Here is a 19,092-nt window from a genome sequence, read left to right as displayed (position 1 = left end):
CAAACTGCACTTGATAGTTTGATTCTTCGGGTTAGAATATACATATCTACTTACTATTTTAGCTGCCTTCTTGTTGACTTCATCTAGCGCTCTTTCTGGATCTCCACATTCATCAAGAAGAGAAATCTACAATTCATCCATTTAAGTGGTACTCAACCCACAACCAGATATTAAAAACATAAATATAAAACTTCCATCTTTGTTTTACATATTTTCAATGTAGATTATAAATTTAGAAGGGATACTCTTTCATCCACAAAAGCCTCCCACAACAAATTCACTCTATAGAAATGCTCAAACGAAATCTATCTTAAACTACATTTTTTTGCAATGTTTAAGAGAGTATCAATCACTAAAAGGAATTGTGATTGCCACAAACATGTAAATGATTAAAAAACGAAAGAAACAACCAAATTCCTTTTCTTATTATCACAATCAATTTATTTATATATATGAGCAAAGAGATGAATTACATCAAACTAAAAATAAGGGAGGATTGGCAGGCTACATCCTGCACCATAGAACCTATTCACTAATCAACTTTTTGCAAATGGCCATGAAATGAATAAAATTGAGGACTGGGTTAGGTCCTAGACATTTTAGGATATAGGGACCTGCAGTAACACAATATAGGATCGCCGGCCTAAAGATTCTCCTTGATGTCCAATTTTTCATTTGTATTTTAGAATTCAGGAATTGAGGCATCTTCACCAATAAACATGCATGCAACATTGATCAGCGGGTTATGCTAACATTTGATGCTGTCTAAAGACCATCTTAGGCTTCATGCTAAACCTTTATGTCATGGAATTGTCAAAATCTATGCTACTTGTAGTGCACCCTGTAAACATCCAAGCTTTGTACCAATTATAAAGATTCCTATACTACTGTACCACTCCTTAAAATTACATAGGTAGATGAGTCATCAAGGCTAAAATGGCATAGGCATACCAATTTATTTATTTTGCATATAAATTATCGAAAAATATAATCAAAAACACAAATTTTCTGGATTTGATTGTGTAAAATTTATTTTGCATCAACGTTTTGGATCACACTCCATGATCCATCATCAGGATCATAGAGAGCTAAGGAGGTAAATAATGGATCACAGACTGTGATGTAAAATGCTGATGCAAAATAAATGTTACACAAACAAATCTAAAAACCAATTTGTGCTCAATCATCTATTTATAAAATAAAGATACATTATCCCAGAATGTTTCTACTTCATCTGTACAGGAATTTTGTTCAGTTTCTCAGATATACACATTCAACAGATTGTTTAAAGCATAGACTAAAATATGTGTGAGTAAATCCTTTTGTGGATGTTGTTAAAAAAAAAATTGTATTTATTTCATACTTACCAGCAATGAAATTGCCTGGTTTCTCACTTTAAAATGAAAGGTAAGACAGCACACTTTGGTTGTTTTCAGGGAAAAAAAAAAGTACTTTCAGAAGTCTGAGTAGCTTTAAAGTACATATTGAATTTTCTGGGTGACCTACTTCTTCTGGGATATTTGTCAACAAAATAATATAGCCATTAGCTACCAAAAGCACTATAACAACCAAAAACTAGATCAGATGTTACATCTCAAATATCATGCACAAGAGGACAAGCAAAACAAATTTATCAAAGATATAACCAAAATGATAAGCCATAGATGACTGTGTATAACAGTAACTGCCAATGTGAGCAAATATTTATCAGCAATATAGCAAAACTAGCCCAAGAGAAGTCTGAGTTTCAATCAGACAAAATCAAAACCAGTAAAATCATAAGCAATTAATTTTGAAAAAGAAAGCCCCTTCTTACCAGCACCTAAAATGATCCCATTTTAAGTATGAGTGACAATGTCAGAGGTTTCATAAACTAGTTTCAGTTATACACTCCATGTCTGCACATGAGAACAGCATTACAAATCATTGTCACTTATTAATGCTGCTTCATTTAGTTCTATCACTGCAGCTGAGAATGTAGCAGATAAGAGTTCTGATACCAATCTTTTGCTATCTCAATTGCCCTGGTGGTAGTACATTTTTATGCAGACATTTCAAGCCAGGAAACTCTATAATTTTGGGCAGTAAATAGTTCTGCAATGATAACAAAGTATAATGTCTTTTCTTAATACTTAAAAAATATATGCTACCATGAAGCTATGTAGTTCATACCGCCTCTTCTGCACAAGAAAGCATTGTAGCTAATATTCAAAACTTCAAAAAAACCTATTTGTTCCCTTCCTAGTATAAGATAACTTCTTAGACAACCCATTTGTTTATCCTCAATGCATACTAATTCCTTTCCACACAATGGAACTTTGACAAAATTTGCATTGATGGTGAGATAAATTCAGATATCAGGAACAACACTACATAAGAAATCATCTCTCGAGAAGATTTATGCTCTAGATATTAAGCATAATGCATGGGTACTTTTAGATAATAGTTTAAACCAAAGCATAGAACAAAATCTTCTGAAAATTAGAAGGAATATATCAAAAGGTATATCTGGCATCTGTTTATATTGTCATGTATTTACAAGATGCAACAACATTTGCATACTGGTATCCATCAAAATAGCTACCCACCATACTAGACATGCTAGGCACAGTTGCAGAAAGCACTATGTACAATACTGGTATGTCCAACACTAAAATTTTGATTAAAACAGAAGTTCATAATGTTGGACGTAACAACTTGTCTACTGATAGAAAAAAGAAGAAGAAAATTCATTATGTAGAAACAAGTTTTGCAAGGCAAACAAGTAGGAAAGAAAATAAAAACATAAAAATTGTTCACTAAGCTGATTTCCATTTTTTATATCACACAGCACACACATGTACCATTCTAGGAAACTACTATACCATTACTCTAGTAAAAACACATCAAAGTAACATTGTAACAAGGATTTAAAGTTTCAAAACATCGTGTACCTTGTATAGTAGCATTTCACTATGTTCATAACGCTCATTTTCAGGAGGATAGTCCTCTTCTAGTGTCTTTTCATAAGCTTCCAAAACTTCAGCAGCTTGCCTTGGACTAAAGTCACACATGAATAAGTAACCAGTTTTTTACCTTGGTGTATAATGATCAAATAAGAAAACATTGGATTATTTTAAATTGGATACTTCATCCCTCACAAATCTAAACAGCAGACTAGCCTTGCAAATATTCCTTAAGCAAGCATCATAATCTGCAACCTTTCAATATTTAATAACCTTCATGTATTGAATCATAAACCACTCTTTCTATAAAAATCATGCATCCATCCAACAACTGCCAGAATAATTAGACTCATGGAAGTGATGCATTGAAACCATTAATGAAACCGAAAAAAAAAATGGCAGAAAATAATCTCATTGCATGTCTACTTTATGCATACTATTTAAAAAAATTTCACAATTTAGTTTTGATGGTATGGAATATACTGCTTTAGATTTACCTAGGTTTCATCTGCCCTAGTCTTATGTATTACAAAGTTACAAATGAATGTACTTTTGGGGTCCCATTGATCTAGTTTGGGTCATTTGTTGGTATTCAAATAATTTCCTTCTTTCTTTCTTAACAAATAAGAGAAGTTCCATCCATATGCAAGTAAAACCGTTTATGAAGGTAGAATAACAAACATATGAAGCTTAGTTATTTTTGCAGCAAATCGCCATGTGAATGCAGGTTGCTTATCAAACAGCACATAGTATCCACAAGCTATGCTTCGAACTCTCTGAATAAGCTGGGAACAATTACAGCTGTCCAATATGGATCTACCACATGATGGGAAACACAGACCCTTACGTAGCTCAAACTACAAAGACCAGACCTCTAGACAGTATGATATCAAGCAACAAGAATTTCAATTTGTGCTCAACAATTCTTTATTGCAAACTGTATGAATCCACATGTATGATGACGCATTCCATTTGCCATCCAAAATGGGAGGTTTTTCTCATACACCAAATTGGTATCTCACTTGGCAGTAACCTAAAACTAACATTACCTTTACATTTACATATCTACCCCTGTATTGTGACCATTAAGCTCAGGTTACTTTTCCAAACTCAATTACTATCCTTAATTAGTCTAGACAAGATCTAATCTCCCTATCAAATTCATGTTGTGTGTCCATATATGCATGTAGTAGAGCCATGCACCATATTATCAAACCGAGCAACAACAGAGAATGTAACAGCTAATGAAACCACAAGATATTGGTAAAAGAGGAAAATACCCTGTAGCAACAAGCCAAACATATTACAGATTTAATTTAAAGTTTCCTATCACAGACAAAAAACTTCCCTACATAAGTAAGAAATTGTCGTTTTTAAGTGTATAATTGAAATGGTAATTTAACTTGATCAGTTCGAGTAAGTAATAAAGGAGGCTATTTATGTACCATAAATATCAGGCAGCCTAAAGAAATTACGTCATCCCTTTTCTCCTGCTTTCTTTGCTCCTTCTCAAAAAACCAGTTCTGTCACCCAAGTCTAGAGCAAGTGGTATGGATGAGTTTATATTGAGTTGTTAAAAGTCCATAGTAGCGAAAATCATTTGGCGAAAAAATTGGCAAACCAAAAGTATAAGATTTTTTGAAAAAATCGGGAAAAAATCAGCAAACCAAAAGTATAAGATTTTTTGAAAAAATTGGGAAAAAATCGGCAAAAAGTAGGGTTTTTAAAAAACATAAAAAATTGTAGAAAAAGAGAAAAACTATTTTTTTTTTAAACTTAAGGGCATTTCCATAGCATAGAGATATAAAGAGCAAATAAAATAGAGTTTAACACATGAATTTTAGAAAATAATTTTTTGTTATTTATATTCATATTGCTAACTACATAGGCAAATATTCAGTTTACTTTTTAAGAGGCCAGTCACCAAATACACCAAATAGTTGTCTAAGTCTGAGATCAAATATTGGCTAAGTCTATTAAGTAACTGAGATCAAATATTGGCCAAGTCTATTAAGTAACTGAGATCAAAAGTTAACAGACAAATAGTAAAAGTGGAAGCCATTTCGAAGTGATCCAAGAATTTCATTGTGACTGGGGCAAGGAGTTTTGTAGGGTTAATTCAATATTTTAGAAATATTATCAAATCATATTCCACAATTGCAATGCTTTATATCATAGCAACAAATAATGTTTGGGGAAAAAATCAGCAAACCAAAAGTACAAGATTTTTTGAAAAAGTGGGTAAAATTTTGGATTTTAAAAAATCATAAAAAATTGTACATAAATAGACACAAACTACTTTTTTAAAAACTTATTTCCATAGCATAGAGATATATAGAGTAGATAAAATATGTGATGCCCCCTTCTAGTTGACATATGTCAACTGGGTAGATTAGCCTATCACTGACCCTCGTAGGCTGATGAGGTTGGTTAGAGGGTCTTCTGGAGATTGATTCTTCATCTTCAGAGTGAGCATTACAGGACTGGCTTTCATTTGAGGTCTCCAGGACACCGTTTGAGATACTTTCTATTTTTAGCAGTCCTACTATTTTTAGCCAGTTGGGTTGGGTAGTGGCAGAGTATGGTTTGGCAGAGTATGGTTTGGCGGTAGGCAATTCTGATAGATACTTAGAGAGATATCAATATTTAATTACTTTAATTAGATATTAAGTGGCAAACTTTAATGTTTTAATATTATTAAGTCACTTTAAGTTATAACTTAAGTGGGGGTCTATTTCTCATCGGATGGGGCCATTTTTTATATTGGGCTGGAGATGATTTATTTTTGACACCTCAATAGTCAAAAAGAAATATTAAAAGTTTAAACATCTTTTAAATGATAAAATTGGCAACTTGGGAAGCTGCGCCAATTAGGGCTGTCCTTTGGAGAGTTTATAAGGTTGCCTTGGGTTTTGAAAAGGATAATGTGATTGAAGATATTCTGATTTTTGCTCTGAGAAGAGACTTGGCCAAGGGTTTTCAGCAGAAGATTATTCTGCAGGTGATCGAAGGTATTGGTGCAAGGAAACGTTGGATTCTTGTGCAACAACATTAGAGTTGTGAAATACCAGATGATTTTGTTACTGTTGGTTTCATTCAGAGACTAAGCTTGAGCAGATTGGATAAAGAGGCATTGTTCTTTGAAGAGGGTTTGATAACTACAGCTAGAGGAGAAATAAAGAAATTCTGAAGTGATTGGTTGCTGATTTGACCTGCTTTGGAAGCCGTACCCTAGATAGCTGGAAGACTGCGATTTTGGCAAGGGAGCTTCTAAAAATCATGGAATAATTACTAAAGGTGGCGCCTAGTCTTCCTTGACACTTTGAGCTATTGCATGGGCAATTCTGGTTAGTATTGAATAAACAGTGATCTGCTGTCATAAATTTGCTTACATGAACAGCAAGGGTTTGATGAATTTCCAATCAGAAAAATCAGTAATTTACCTATGAAATTATTCTATTATTATTGTCTTAGCATTCCATGGAATATTAGTGTTGTTTGAATGTTATAAGAGACCTCAGGCTGAAATTAATAAATTTCCAGATTATAGCACTTGCTTTTTTTCCTTCAAATCAAAAACAATTGCTATTGCAACACAAACACACCAGGTTCAACTAAACAGACAGAGACAATAAACACAGCCTGTGAAAGATTCTTACAAAATAGTTTACCCCATGATTGTAGAAAATAGATTTTTGTTGTTTATATTCATATTGCTGATTACATAGAGGCAAATATTCGTTTAACTTTTTAAAAGGGCAGTCACCAGATAGTTGTCTAAGTCTGAGATCAAAGATTAGCTAAGTCTATGAAGTAGCTGAGATCAAAATTTATCAGACAGAGATCTAGCCATTGTTAGGAATTTAGTAAAAGTGGAAGCCATTTTGAAATGATCCAAGACTTCCATTCTGATTGAGGCAAGGAGTTTTCTAGGGGTAGTTCAATATTTGAGAAAACTTATCAAATCATATTCCACAGTTGCAATGCATTATATTCCCTGATGGCAATTGGTAAGTCTTTTATATGGGGTAGAATTCAACATAAGGCATTTGTTTAGCTTAAGTAAAAGATTAGCAAGCCACTGGTTTTGGCATTACCAAGCTTGCAACTACTATTTTAGGTAGAGACAAATCTTAATGATTGTGTGTTGGAGGCTCTTTCATTACAACTATGTAAGCTTGTTTGTTGTTATTCAGATTTATTTAGTGGACCAGTTAGGATAAATTGCTCACATAATGAATTGTATGTCTTTGTTTGAGCAACAATTAACTATATCAATTACAAATTAAATATCATATACCTTTATCTATATATATTATATATGTCTTTAGACAATTAGTGTCATGGTAGAAACACTCCATTGGTGAGGCAGCCACCAAGGTTCAAACCCCTGCTGGGCCATTGAGCTCGCAGGCTTTTTGCCTTTGTTGGGTCATTAAGATCGTGGGTTTGAACAAGTGAAGAATGGGGAATGATGAACCCCCCAAAAAATGGACAAAATAACAAACCTTTTCAACGTTGATTCCACATTGACTCTGATTCCGTCTTGAATCAACCCTATTTCTAAGCAATTCAGTAATTTCACAGGTTTTTCTAGGGTTTTTCAAGTTTTTACAATGATTTTTTTCACTTTTTTTGCCATTTTCTGGGGTTTTTAACATGATTTTAACGTGATTTAAATGCAAAAAATCATTGAAATTTGGGTCAACAATTGGTCAACGATTTTTTCATGAATCAGGATTTTTTCAGGGAATAAATTGGCTAGCTCCAGGATTCAGAATTAATAGGGTATAATCACGATTTTTTGCAGACTATTGCTTCTATGGACTTAAAACAACTCATTATATTTAGTAAAGTTGTTTGGGTAGTTTCCAATAAAATAGGATATGAGAATCCTATAAATGTGTGATGTATTTGATTGAAAACAAGGAAGCACCATATTATCTTGTGTAATAGCATTTGCCTTCTATTTGAATCTTCCGAATTTCCTATCATGGAATTAGAGCAAGGATAGCCTTGACTCTCTTACGAGAGAGCCCGAAACATGCGCACATTATAATTTTTAGTTGTAAGACGAGTAGTGTAAGTGTGTGGGTATTTATTCATTTCAGTTCTCTCATGTTGTCACACTCAATAAAGATTATTGCAATGACTCCTATACACATAGGCAATGGCAATGCAGGAGCACCTCTTTTTTTTTTCCTTCCAAGGATGCTAAAAAGAGTTCAGAAGATGACTCTCAAGAGCATGAGTGATAGCCTACTGTTAGTGAATCTGCTACTGGAGATGAAGAAAAGGACATGATCTAGTCAAAAGTAAAGTGTAACTCCTAGTTTAAAAGGTTATTCCCAGAGAAGGCCACGAAAGAGGATCTGAAGCCACGTGCCAAGTTCTTGAAGGAAGTGGAGGTCTTGCTAGAGTTTCGCATCTCATGATTTTGCCAGTAGTTGTAAAGGTATAGGGTATGCCTTCTGACCATAGAAATGGGACTCGGACTTGGCGCGAACTCGGCAAGGGTGACTCGACCTAGGACTTGAGTCTCGGCCAAAAAACTTGACGAGACAAGGCAAAGTGAAAACCGAAGAAATTTAGAGATTTTTAAGGATTTATGACATGTTTCATTCACCCTTTATTAAATAAACCTTAAAGACACAATAACATCAACAAATAGAAGCTAATTTGATCACATACACAAATGTACATTGATCACATAAGTATAAGTGTAAATTGTAGTTAAAGGAAATAGCAAACTTAGATATATAAATATTGTCAAATGTATACAAAACTCATGGAACATGGAATCCATTACATCAAATGTTCCAAACAAATATCAGAACAATAACTACAAATCTATGGCTCAAAAGAACCTACATCCCTCCTACGAAGGTGTCTAAGGTAGGTCCCACTAAACTAGTGGGGGTTTGGGAGTGGAGACACTAATGGGTTTGAGGGGTAGCAATGATAAGTTGCACAAGGTGTTAGATGTGAGAAAAAACCAACAATAAAAGGGGTGTTGGGAAACGCACCCCATAGGCTAGAAGTGGGGGTTCGGAAGCTATGCCCCCGAAAAAAAAAAAATTAGAGAAAAACATCAAAAAATGTCCATTTTTGTTATTTTTTGAGAAAAAAAAAACAATTAGAGTCTGAGCCGAGTCAGCGAGTCCCGCGACTCGCCAAGGACTCGGACGAACCTGAGTTTCGAGTCCCTAGGACTCGCCCAAGGTCACCTAGCCCAAGACTCGCCGAGTCCGGGCGAGTTCTAGCGATTCCCAAACTCTACTTCTGACATAAGAATACGACAACGAAATTGCCAAAAAGTGGAAGGGAAGTAATGGAAATGACTTTTTCAGGCAAAATATAAAACTCACATTATCTAAGAAAGAAAATATATGCTCAAAATAGTCACAGGTAAAGATGAAATATTTGGCTTTTCTAAAGGGATGGATGCCATTAATAGCCCAAAATCTGCATCCTCTTTAGCAGTTAACTTTAGATCATAGATAAAAGCTAGGCCACAAATACAAAGGATCAAGAAAGCAAAGATAAGCCATGCCAATTTTGAAAGGACACAATTCAAATTGTGCCTTATATAATTGGGGAAATAGCATCAGCATTTAGGAATATATTCTTTCCTCACAACTATGAAAAAGCCTCAAAAGACAAATTTGCTAAGTAGCAAACTAATTGAAGGATGTAAGCACAAAAGGTTGGAGGGCATTTAGTGACCTCTCGTCAGTGACTAGCGACGAGGCCATTAAATTGCATTAGTGACAAAACTATCTATACCAAAATATCTAAAGCCAAGATCGGTTTCTAGGTGACAACAACAACTATCTCATATCATTTACGATTAGAGTGGCAATGGTCTATAACCGTGGCTACTTACATAACAACAAGGACTTGGTTCTCAAATATTTTATGTTGTGGTTGGATGTGCAAGTCCCTAATCACAATTCTTGGTTATTTGTGAATGGATGTGTTTCTCCCCATTCACAAGATGGTGTAAATGATTGGAAGTATTTGTCCCCAGCCATAGGAGTTGGTGATTATGATTAGATCTGTTTGTCCCCAATCACAATTGTTGTGAGAAGACGTGTATGTGCCTGTTCATAACTGATGTTGGATAAGATGTGTTTGTCCCTATCCAAACTTGACGACCTTGGATAGATGTGCTAGTCCTTATCCATGGTTCCATGAGTACATGTGTTTGTCCCTATCCTTGGGTGAAAGTATAGTAACCATGGTAAGGTTACTTCTACAATTGCTTGTCATGAGTAGATGTGTATGTCCCTACTCATACCTTGGGATGAACTATCAAACATATCCATCAATTATTGTTGGTCTACTTATACCCATTTGGAGAATGATATAATATGGTGGGTGCTAGGAATATTGCATCATAGGATGCACATAATGAATATTATTAAGTTTATAGTTTATTAAATAGGTTAATATATTAGTGGTATAAATGTGTTTATATTGAGTTGTTTTAGGAAAGTTGTTTGGATAGTTTCCAATAAAATAGGATATGAGAATCCTATAAATATCTTATGTATTAGATTAAAAATAAAGAAGCAACATATTATCTTGTGTAATAGTATTTGCCTTCTATTTGAATCTGTCCAAATTTCCTATCAGTTGACAGATTTGGTCCACAGGTCTGGCAATAATTTGTTTAAAGTCAGGTTAGTTTTGAGTTTGTCCCGTCAAGAAACATTGGAAAACTGAACTGTTCCTTCATTCTTCTATGCAAATGCACTGGCTCATGGAAGATGGACACAAATGTGATGTTGTTCAGCATGCAGAGGAAGATGGCTTTCCTGGGCAATATAAAGGAACTGTGGCTGAGAAAAGTATTGAATACATTCTGGTTTGATCCTCTTTGCAATTCAGTGGTTACTTGATGAACAACTTTTGACTGAAGCACACCATTACAGGTTTAACACTGATTAAGCCTCTATATTCATCAGTGCCCTTCTATACCTGAGGCAGGACAAAAAAATTATCCACTAACTTGCAGATTGCTTGATAAAGAAATCATGGCTAGGTGGTTGGCAATAGTTCTGCACTTGGCACCTACTTGCAGGCGCTTATCTGCACTTTCAAGGAATGACGGTAATACAGGAAGGCAACACCAAGAAGTGAAGGCTGTGTGATTGTGTGTGGGGTGATGTTTCCTACTATTACCTGTAATATGCAGCAGAATAAGAAAACAGATAACTTTCCAGGCCAAGACAGCTAAATAGAAAAGACAGGCCTCCAGCAAACAATTGAAAATAAGCTAAGTAAGACTTAGACTGTAAATATCCTAACTGTCCCATATAAGAATTTTATACTTCAGGTTAGTTTAACTGTTGTTGAATTGCCCTTGTCAACAAGATATCCTACTTTCCTCTATAAACTCTACTCAAATGCAGCATTAGACCTCAAGGGTCAACATCTGCTTGTACAAAATTCTGACAATTACAAAATTATGGATAACTAGATATGATCAACCTATATTGTTGGGTAATTATTATCATGGCTAGTCTATTAAGTAATTATTATAGATTAATCATCTATATTAGCATCAACATTTGCTCAAGGTTTCGCGAGGCTCATGGAAGCATATCAAATTGCAATTCCTATGGCTATTTATCATTACCCATGTTGCCAAGCACATCTGATCTTTTAACAGCACACACTTGCAAAAGACACAAAAAGCAAATTGATATTCATAACTGAATGAATCAGTAGATTGTTTTGCATTATACCATGCCAACAGCATCAAAGACTTTCAAAGCAAGGAAGAGATGCGGATACATACTTAGAATTCAAGTGATGTGCAACTGTAAATCCAATCCAGTTCATGCGTTGATTGGGCTTCAGAGTTAGCAGCTTCTGTCTTGTTTCCACAAATCCAGCTAAATCTCGCATTTGTGCCTGCATGCATGTTTACCCTATCAAGAAAATAAGTAAAAAAAGCTGCCAACGACAAGAGATTATATTCTATCCTCGAAGCAGCTCATTTGTGACAAGAAGCCTATTTTGCAACCATATCAACTTAGACTTTGTGGAGTTGTCTACATGGATGAATGCATAGACAACATTAAAGACCCGTAATTTTAGATGTGTAACTCTTAAAATAAAAAAGAATGAGGAAGTTTCAAAAAATATGCAATGTTATAGCACTAAATGGAAAAATATTCAAGATGGCAATACCAACACAAGTGTAAGAACATAATGGGCGGCACCTCAAGTCTTTCAGATACCTCTCTTCACTTATGAGATACATGTTTATGATGGGGCCGTGCTAGATAAATACAAGCTTTCACAATTGGGAAACACGCAGGAAAAAAAATATGACACAATGAATACTAAAACCAACATTACTTAAGGTAAAGACCAAGTGAAACAAGAGCTAAAAACAGCTTTCTTCCATCCATTAAAACTTACAGATCCCACTATTCTCACAAAAAAAAACTGTGTTTTTCCTTAAGTGACAAGCAGAATATGATACAGAACTATAGGAAGCTATTTTACTAAAACAAGAGTAGACAAGAATAACATAGGTAGCAATCAAGTGACTCAAAATACAATTTTGCAAAGCTATATAGTACACTACAGACCAAATCTCATCTAGTATTTGAGGCAACTTTGTAAGAGAGGTCAATTCCAAAAGTGCACAATGCCATTGAAATCTGAAATTTTAACAGGAGAGGGAGAAAGTGTAATTGGCAGATACTAAGCTTGGCGAATTTAATTCTGTGGCCAAAAGACATAATGGTATTAAAAGCATAAATATTCGCAGTCAAGCACATTTTAAGTTATCTCCTGATACAAGCTTATTGAAGTGATCCAAATGAGGTTTTAAATTTTTCATCTAAATGTTCTTCATAAATAACTGTTACATTTTGGGTTTAGGCTAGCCAGTAAAGCCCTCAATTGCTCCGTATTAATTCATGTGTTGAGGCACTCATTTTCATGAGTAAACTGAGCTTTCCTGTTACATGTTGGGTTTAGGCTAGCCAGTAAAGCCCTTAATTGCTGCCGTTTAATTCATGTTTTGAGGCACTCATTTTCATGAGTAAACTCAGCTTTCCTGATTTCACACACAGTTTTCTCAGAAGCAGAGCTAGAACAGATGTAATGCTGCTCAGTAAATTTCCCACAGACTTGCCACAATAACCTAAGCCTTCTGCTTTCAAACTTTGGTTCACTTTTTCCCAGGCTATGTATTCTTAAAAGCTAGAACGCAGTGTTCCACTGAGTTTCGGAACGAGGAGTGGCAGTGCTGATATACATAAAGTACTTGAAAAAGCAGTTATTAATAGATGTCTAAGAATTACATTTCCAGTGAAACTTTGGCAAATTAGTAAAATAACAAAATTGCAAATACTCAATACTAAGATTTAAGATTTTCATTTTAATTTTAAGTACTTAAGCACTAAATAAAATTTGACAAATGAAATTGTCAAATTGGAGATTTCTATTATATCAAAATGAAAAATATCATAAAGATGATTACAATGAATAGCATAATATTACAAAAAGTACAAACTACAAAATGTCAAAATGCAGTCAAGGGAGGCCTCTAATCATCCCCAAACTCCTCATCACCGGGACTACTGGACTCCTCATGATCAAGATCCACCAAACTAACACCAACCAGCCCTACATCTGAAGTTGTAGCATCCTCATTAATCTGTGATGGCTCTTCTGGCTCTACATCCCATTGTGCTGCAGGACTCTCTTTGTACATAAGAAAAAGTATGAACTTTTTTTAAAATGTGCATTTTTGTTGCGTCCCAGGATGGGGGACTTCCAGACATCCTCCCCAAGGCGCTCTAGGGATGCCTGGGCCCAAGATGTCCCAAAGACGTCTGGACGTTCCGGCGCGGTTGAGGGATGGCAGAGGGGCGCTGCATCCGGGAAATGCGTTTCCGTGGTTCAATGCTAAAAAGTCAATTTCAGTAACTCTTTCAGACATAACAGATGTGCATGCTGGCATGTTTAATATTCTCTATTATTCTGTACTTGGTTTCAGGACTAATGGTCAACAAAAAGTTAGGCACTGCTTTTAGACCCCACTCATTTGTAACAGTAAAATCATGAAAACATACTTAGACTGACTTAACCTCCAAGTGGTCAGAGAAGGATTTCTAACAGCAATAGTTTCTGGTTAGCAACAGATTAAGAAAACACAGAATTTCACTCTCTTTTGTCTTTGCATCAGCATGAGCATATTCCTTGTGCTAACAGTTGTCAGAAAACCCTTGGGGATAATTTGACTTTATCTTACAGAACCTCATTTTGTAACAGTTCAAAACTGCTATTGCCATAGAAAGACAGAAAGTGTGATTGCTAGAAAAATCAAGAAGTCTAAAGACCAAAAGACATAATCCATGAATGCTATGGAATCTATTAATGTAAATTTTGAGTTATCTTTTGGGACAAGCTTATTAACGAAAACCAACTGGAGTTTTAAACTAAATGTTTCTCAGAAATGACTATTAATCCCAACTTTTTTAGATATCTCAGTTCAAAGTTGTGTTCATTGGATTGTCCAGCTTTACCCAACCAAAAGACTGCTGAGGCATGAAAATTCAATAGTGACTGCCTTGTCAGAAGGAGGTCAGCCGGTAAGGCCGTTAATTGCTCCAGGCTAATTCGCGTGTCAGGGCACTTTCATTGGTCACTCAGATTTCCTTATTTTCTCGGATGGTTTACTCAGAAGTAAAGGCATGATGGATTCAATTCTACACAGTAAATTTCCCAATGACTTGACCCTGAAATTAAACATTCTTTGACAAAAAAATTTCCATGTTTTCCAACCTATGTATTCTTGAAATCCAGGAAGTCATATTTGGTGATTCTTTCTAAACATATCAGATGTGCAGGCTAATACGTCTGATGTTCTCTATTATTCAATTTCTTTGGTTCTGGCCTAACAGACCAAAAAACACATTTAGACACTAGAACAATTTAGAATCTTGTCAATTGTCTTCTGCCTTTGTTCAGCATTCTCTGTGTTGACAGCTATTTGGTGACCATTGGAAAAAAGTTTAACTTACCTTACAAAACCTCATTTTGGAACAGTTCATAACTACCATAGCTACTTTTCTGCTTTGGGTATGAGAATCTACAAGAAGTGTGCTCCACAACTAAGCCCGTTTCACTTGATTCCACAACCAGTTAAACTTTGCAGTCTTTAAGGTCAATATATTAACTATGTTGACACTTTTGTGAAGAAAGCACCCATTTACACTCCATAAAAAGGAACAAAAATTCAGCATACATCAGCATATAATCTCATATAAAAAAGAAATTCAAACTACAGAAGAAAAGAAAAATATTATTTATAAAAAAGTTTATTTACTAAGCTCACCTGGAGAAGAGAGAGATCACGTAAAATTTCAATATTTTCTGGATCAATCCTCAGAGCATTTCTATAACATTTGATTGCTTCTTTATACTCCCGGTCTGAACGGTACAGAAGACCATAAACATGCCAACACACATGACTTTTCAAATCATTCTGCATAGATGCAACAATACACCACAATGAATGTATATTTTGGATTTGGAAACCATTTTGCAACACATGGAGATTGAACAATAATGGGTTAAATGGACAACCTGATCAGTATAGCATTGAAGCACAAACTTCCCATTTTTACCTTTAAACCTTGCCGTACAAGCTCATATGCTTCTGCCTTGCGATCCATGCAATTTAATATCAGACCTTTCATTGACATTGTCTCTGAAAGACACAAATACATACAGACAATTTATAGCACTACATTGAAACTTACAAAAACCTCCCATCATTAATAGAGGATAATACTTATCAAATCACTATAGCACATAATGTACTATTCAAACTCCAGTCCTTTACCCACTTACAAGAAAGCATTAGTAGCAGAAGCAGAGAAGATTAGGAAACTGATACAAGAATCTGCTATATATATGTCTTGCAGCTGTATCTACGTCATGAGCATTGACAAAATGTAAATGGGGAATGAAACATGCTGAGGAAATTCTGGAGAGGAATAATAGAAATAAAATTCTATATTTATTATTTATTTATTATTTTGATCATGTTTGATGACTTTAAGTTTTTGATTAAGTTAGTAGGGAGAAGGCCCTGAATCCTACAGAACAGCAAAATCAGAGAGCAGCAACATAAGGTCTGGCATCACACAGCCAGCTTAAGAACCACTACCATCCACTCTCAATAAAAGTCAAAAAAACCTCATGTTTAATGACTTTAATTTTTAACTTATGTGCCATCACTACTTTTATAGCAAACAGTAAGATGGTACAAGACTCTATATCATACAGCATAGCATTATTATCAAAATAATTATCAAGAACAAAAATGTTTGCTTTAACAAAATTATTTGGAAAAGAGTGAACAAAAAAGATAACAAACACAAAATTGTTGTTTTATTACTATATAGTATACAGAAAACAGAAAAGTTTGAAAATTACTGATCAACACATTGAGGGCAAGGTGATCTCTAGATTCTCTACTAGTGCCTAATGAATACAACGTTTGGGAGCTTAAATTTCAGTATAGGTTTTTCAATTTCTGAACTCAAATGTCTGGCTTTTGATCTTGTTTCCATTTCATATCCTGCAATGTCAAGAGGTTGTGAAATATTTTCTCTAATATCTTTGCAAGGAGTAACTCTCCCTAATCAGTCAAGGTTATATTGACACCCATTGATATGACAATAAAGCTAAAGATAAATGTTTTCCTATGTGCAATGAAAGAGCACCAAATCTTGAAAATCAATCCAGAAAATGTGTGACAATATTGCAATGTTGACTACTCAGGTGGCTAATCTTAACTTTTTATTTGGATCCATCCATTCTTGGAGACAGACCTAAGTCACAAGGTTCAACTATAAAGTTCGAAATTCAGCAGACTTCAAAACATGACTAGAAATTTGTTGAAATTTGCTTTATATTCGTACGGATAAAAGGCATTGTTTTTTTTAATTAAATATCTTAAGAAAAATTTACTGCTCCCCTTGAAGAAAAACAATTATCAATCAGGATTTCGAATCCTGGACCTTTCTGACTTCCATTCTTTTGCTCTCTCATGGCTCAGTCATACACCATGCCGGTCTTCAAGTGCTTCACTCCAACATATTCTCTCTGCAAGCTACTGCATTCTGCCGCACATTAAGATTCTCGAGCACGCCATGGATGCCATTGGATCCCTGCAATGGAATAAAGAAAAACACGAGGACCCGGTGAAGGTAACCCTACCACCAATGTCCTAAAAAGTCTAACACACACACACATCTATAAAAATAAATAAAAAATAAAAATTTATATTATAATGTAATATTGTATGAATTCGGATTAATATAATATTGTTTTATTTTTATGAATTTATTACTTATATTTAAAAAAATCAAATTTATATAAGAGGAATTTGATCACCAATTTTTTTATTTGCTGAAATTCATCTGAATTTTATTGTCATCAAACACAAACTCAAACTCAACCCTTGTGACTTAGAGCCAAACTACCTCTAGTGTAATTGATCACACAACCAGAAGATTTTCCTTGGCCAGCTCAAGGTGTACTCCAAAAATTTATGAATTGAGGCTGAACACCTCATTTCATGGGATGACATGATCTTCTACCAATGCCCCCTCATGAAGTCAATATTAAGAACTTTGTTTTTACAATGTCCTATATACACAATGAGCTCCAAGAGAGATACTACTGTTGTGCACTAGTCCGACCTTCTTCTAGTATTTTATCATTAGATATAATTCTCCTATCTTGCGCCTATCTTTATGCTGTTTAGCTGAAAATCTAATCTATAAAACGCTGCTTATCTCTTGCAAGAGATGAATTGGAAGATATGTCTAAATCACTAATGTATATCTACACTCCATGCTTAGTTAGCTCAATACAGTACTTTCACTATTTACAAAAAGTAAAATGCAAAATAGAATAACTCGAACCACTTTCAGCACATTCAAACTAAACATGTGTGGAAATTCCTATCTGAGCTTAAAAAACTCATCCCTCCCTCTTATCAAGGAAGTAATTTTGCACCAATCCAAGTTTGTCTGTGAATGCTTCAAATTTCCCTTTTGCTGAAGACTTGGTCAAAATATCAACTATCTGCTGATCTGTGGAAAATTGGAAATATACTGGAGCTTAATCACCCTTTTGAATCCTATATCAAACAAAGTTATCTGATCTCTATGTGTTTAGACCTAGGTTACCGGGTTCGCCTCTGGGCCCCCCTGGTACAGGTCCGGTTCGAACTAGGTTCGACCAGGGTTCGAAAAACCCAAAGTGGGTTCGACCCCCCCCTGGTACAGGTCCGGTTCAAACTAGGTTCGACCAGGGTTCGAAAAACCCAAAGTGGGTTCGACCCTGGTCGAACCCAGTCGAACCCGGGGTCAAACCCAGTCGAACCCAAGCGGCTGGGCGGCCCGTAAAGTCAAAAAACAATGCAAACTTCTTCTTTTTTTCAATTCCGCCTTGTAAAAAGTGAAAGTTATAACCCAAAATTGACTTCTAAAACATTTTATTGACTCATTTCACCTCATTTGTGTTGCTATTATGGTATGATCATGATGCTATGATTACAAGTTTATGTTTGTTTTGTTGTTTATATGATGCTATGTGACATGCAAATTTTAATTCATGCTTATAGGCTTCATAAATATCAAAATATATATATATATATAAAATTTACATGTTTTTGTACTAACGAACCCAAACCCCTTTTCAAAATTTTGCCGTACCGGGTTCTTCGAACCCGAACCGGTGCCCGAACCCGAACCGGTAACTTAGGTTTAGACCTATCATGAAACATTGGATTCTCAGAAAATTTGACACAACTTTGATTATCACAGCATATGAACATGAGATCCAACTCTTGATCAAACAATCTTGCAAGTGACTTGTGATGCTAGATGGCCCCACACCTAGCAATATTGACTGCCATGTGTTTTGCCTCTACTGAGTTAAGTACCATATAAATTTGCTTCTTGCTGAACCAGGATACCATTGTTGAACCCAAGCTAAGGAAACACTCCCAGGTGCTCTTCCTATTTGCTGCACTATCTACCAAATCTAAGTTTGTATACCCTTGCAACTTTACTTCACCATCTCCAAGATTTCAAAC

The 19,092-nt window shown here is 35.1% G+C and overlaps 1 protein-coding gene across 1 annotated transcript in view; it reads right to left on the bottom strand.

Annotated features, from left to right (window-relative positions):
• Positions 1-19,092, bottom strand: part of LOC131042758 (N-terminal acetyltransferase A complex auxiliary subunit NAA15) — a 91,172-nt gene that overhangs the window by 40,409 nt on the left and 31,671 nt on the right. The window contains exons 3-7 of the mRNA XM_057976076.2: positions 15,605-15,687; positions 15,313-15,462; positions 11,752-11,867; positions 2,934-3,039; positions 55-126 (exon numbers count right to left, since the gene is read on the bottom strand). Coding sequence (XP_057832059.2) covers positions 55-126; positions 2,934-3,039; positions 11,752-11,867; positions 15,313-15,462; positions 15,605-15,687 — 527 coding nt within the window. The remainder of the gene's footprint in view (positions 1-54; positions 127-2,933; positions 3,040-11,751; positions 11,868-15,312; positions 15,463-15,604; positions 15,688-19,092) is intronic.

The sequence above is a fragment of the Cryptomeria japonica genome, chromosome 10 (assembly GCF_030272615.1).
Source record: "Cryptomeria japonica chromosome 10, Sugi_1.0, whole genome shotgun sequence".
In the NCBI taxonomy this organism is placed as follows: domain Eukaryota; kingdom Viridiplantae; phylum Streptophyta; class Pinopsida; order Cupressales; family Cupressaceae; genus Cryptomeria; species Cryptomeria japonica.
This window is presented reverse-complemented; position numbering and strand designations above follow the sequence as displayed.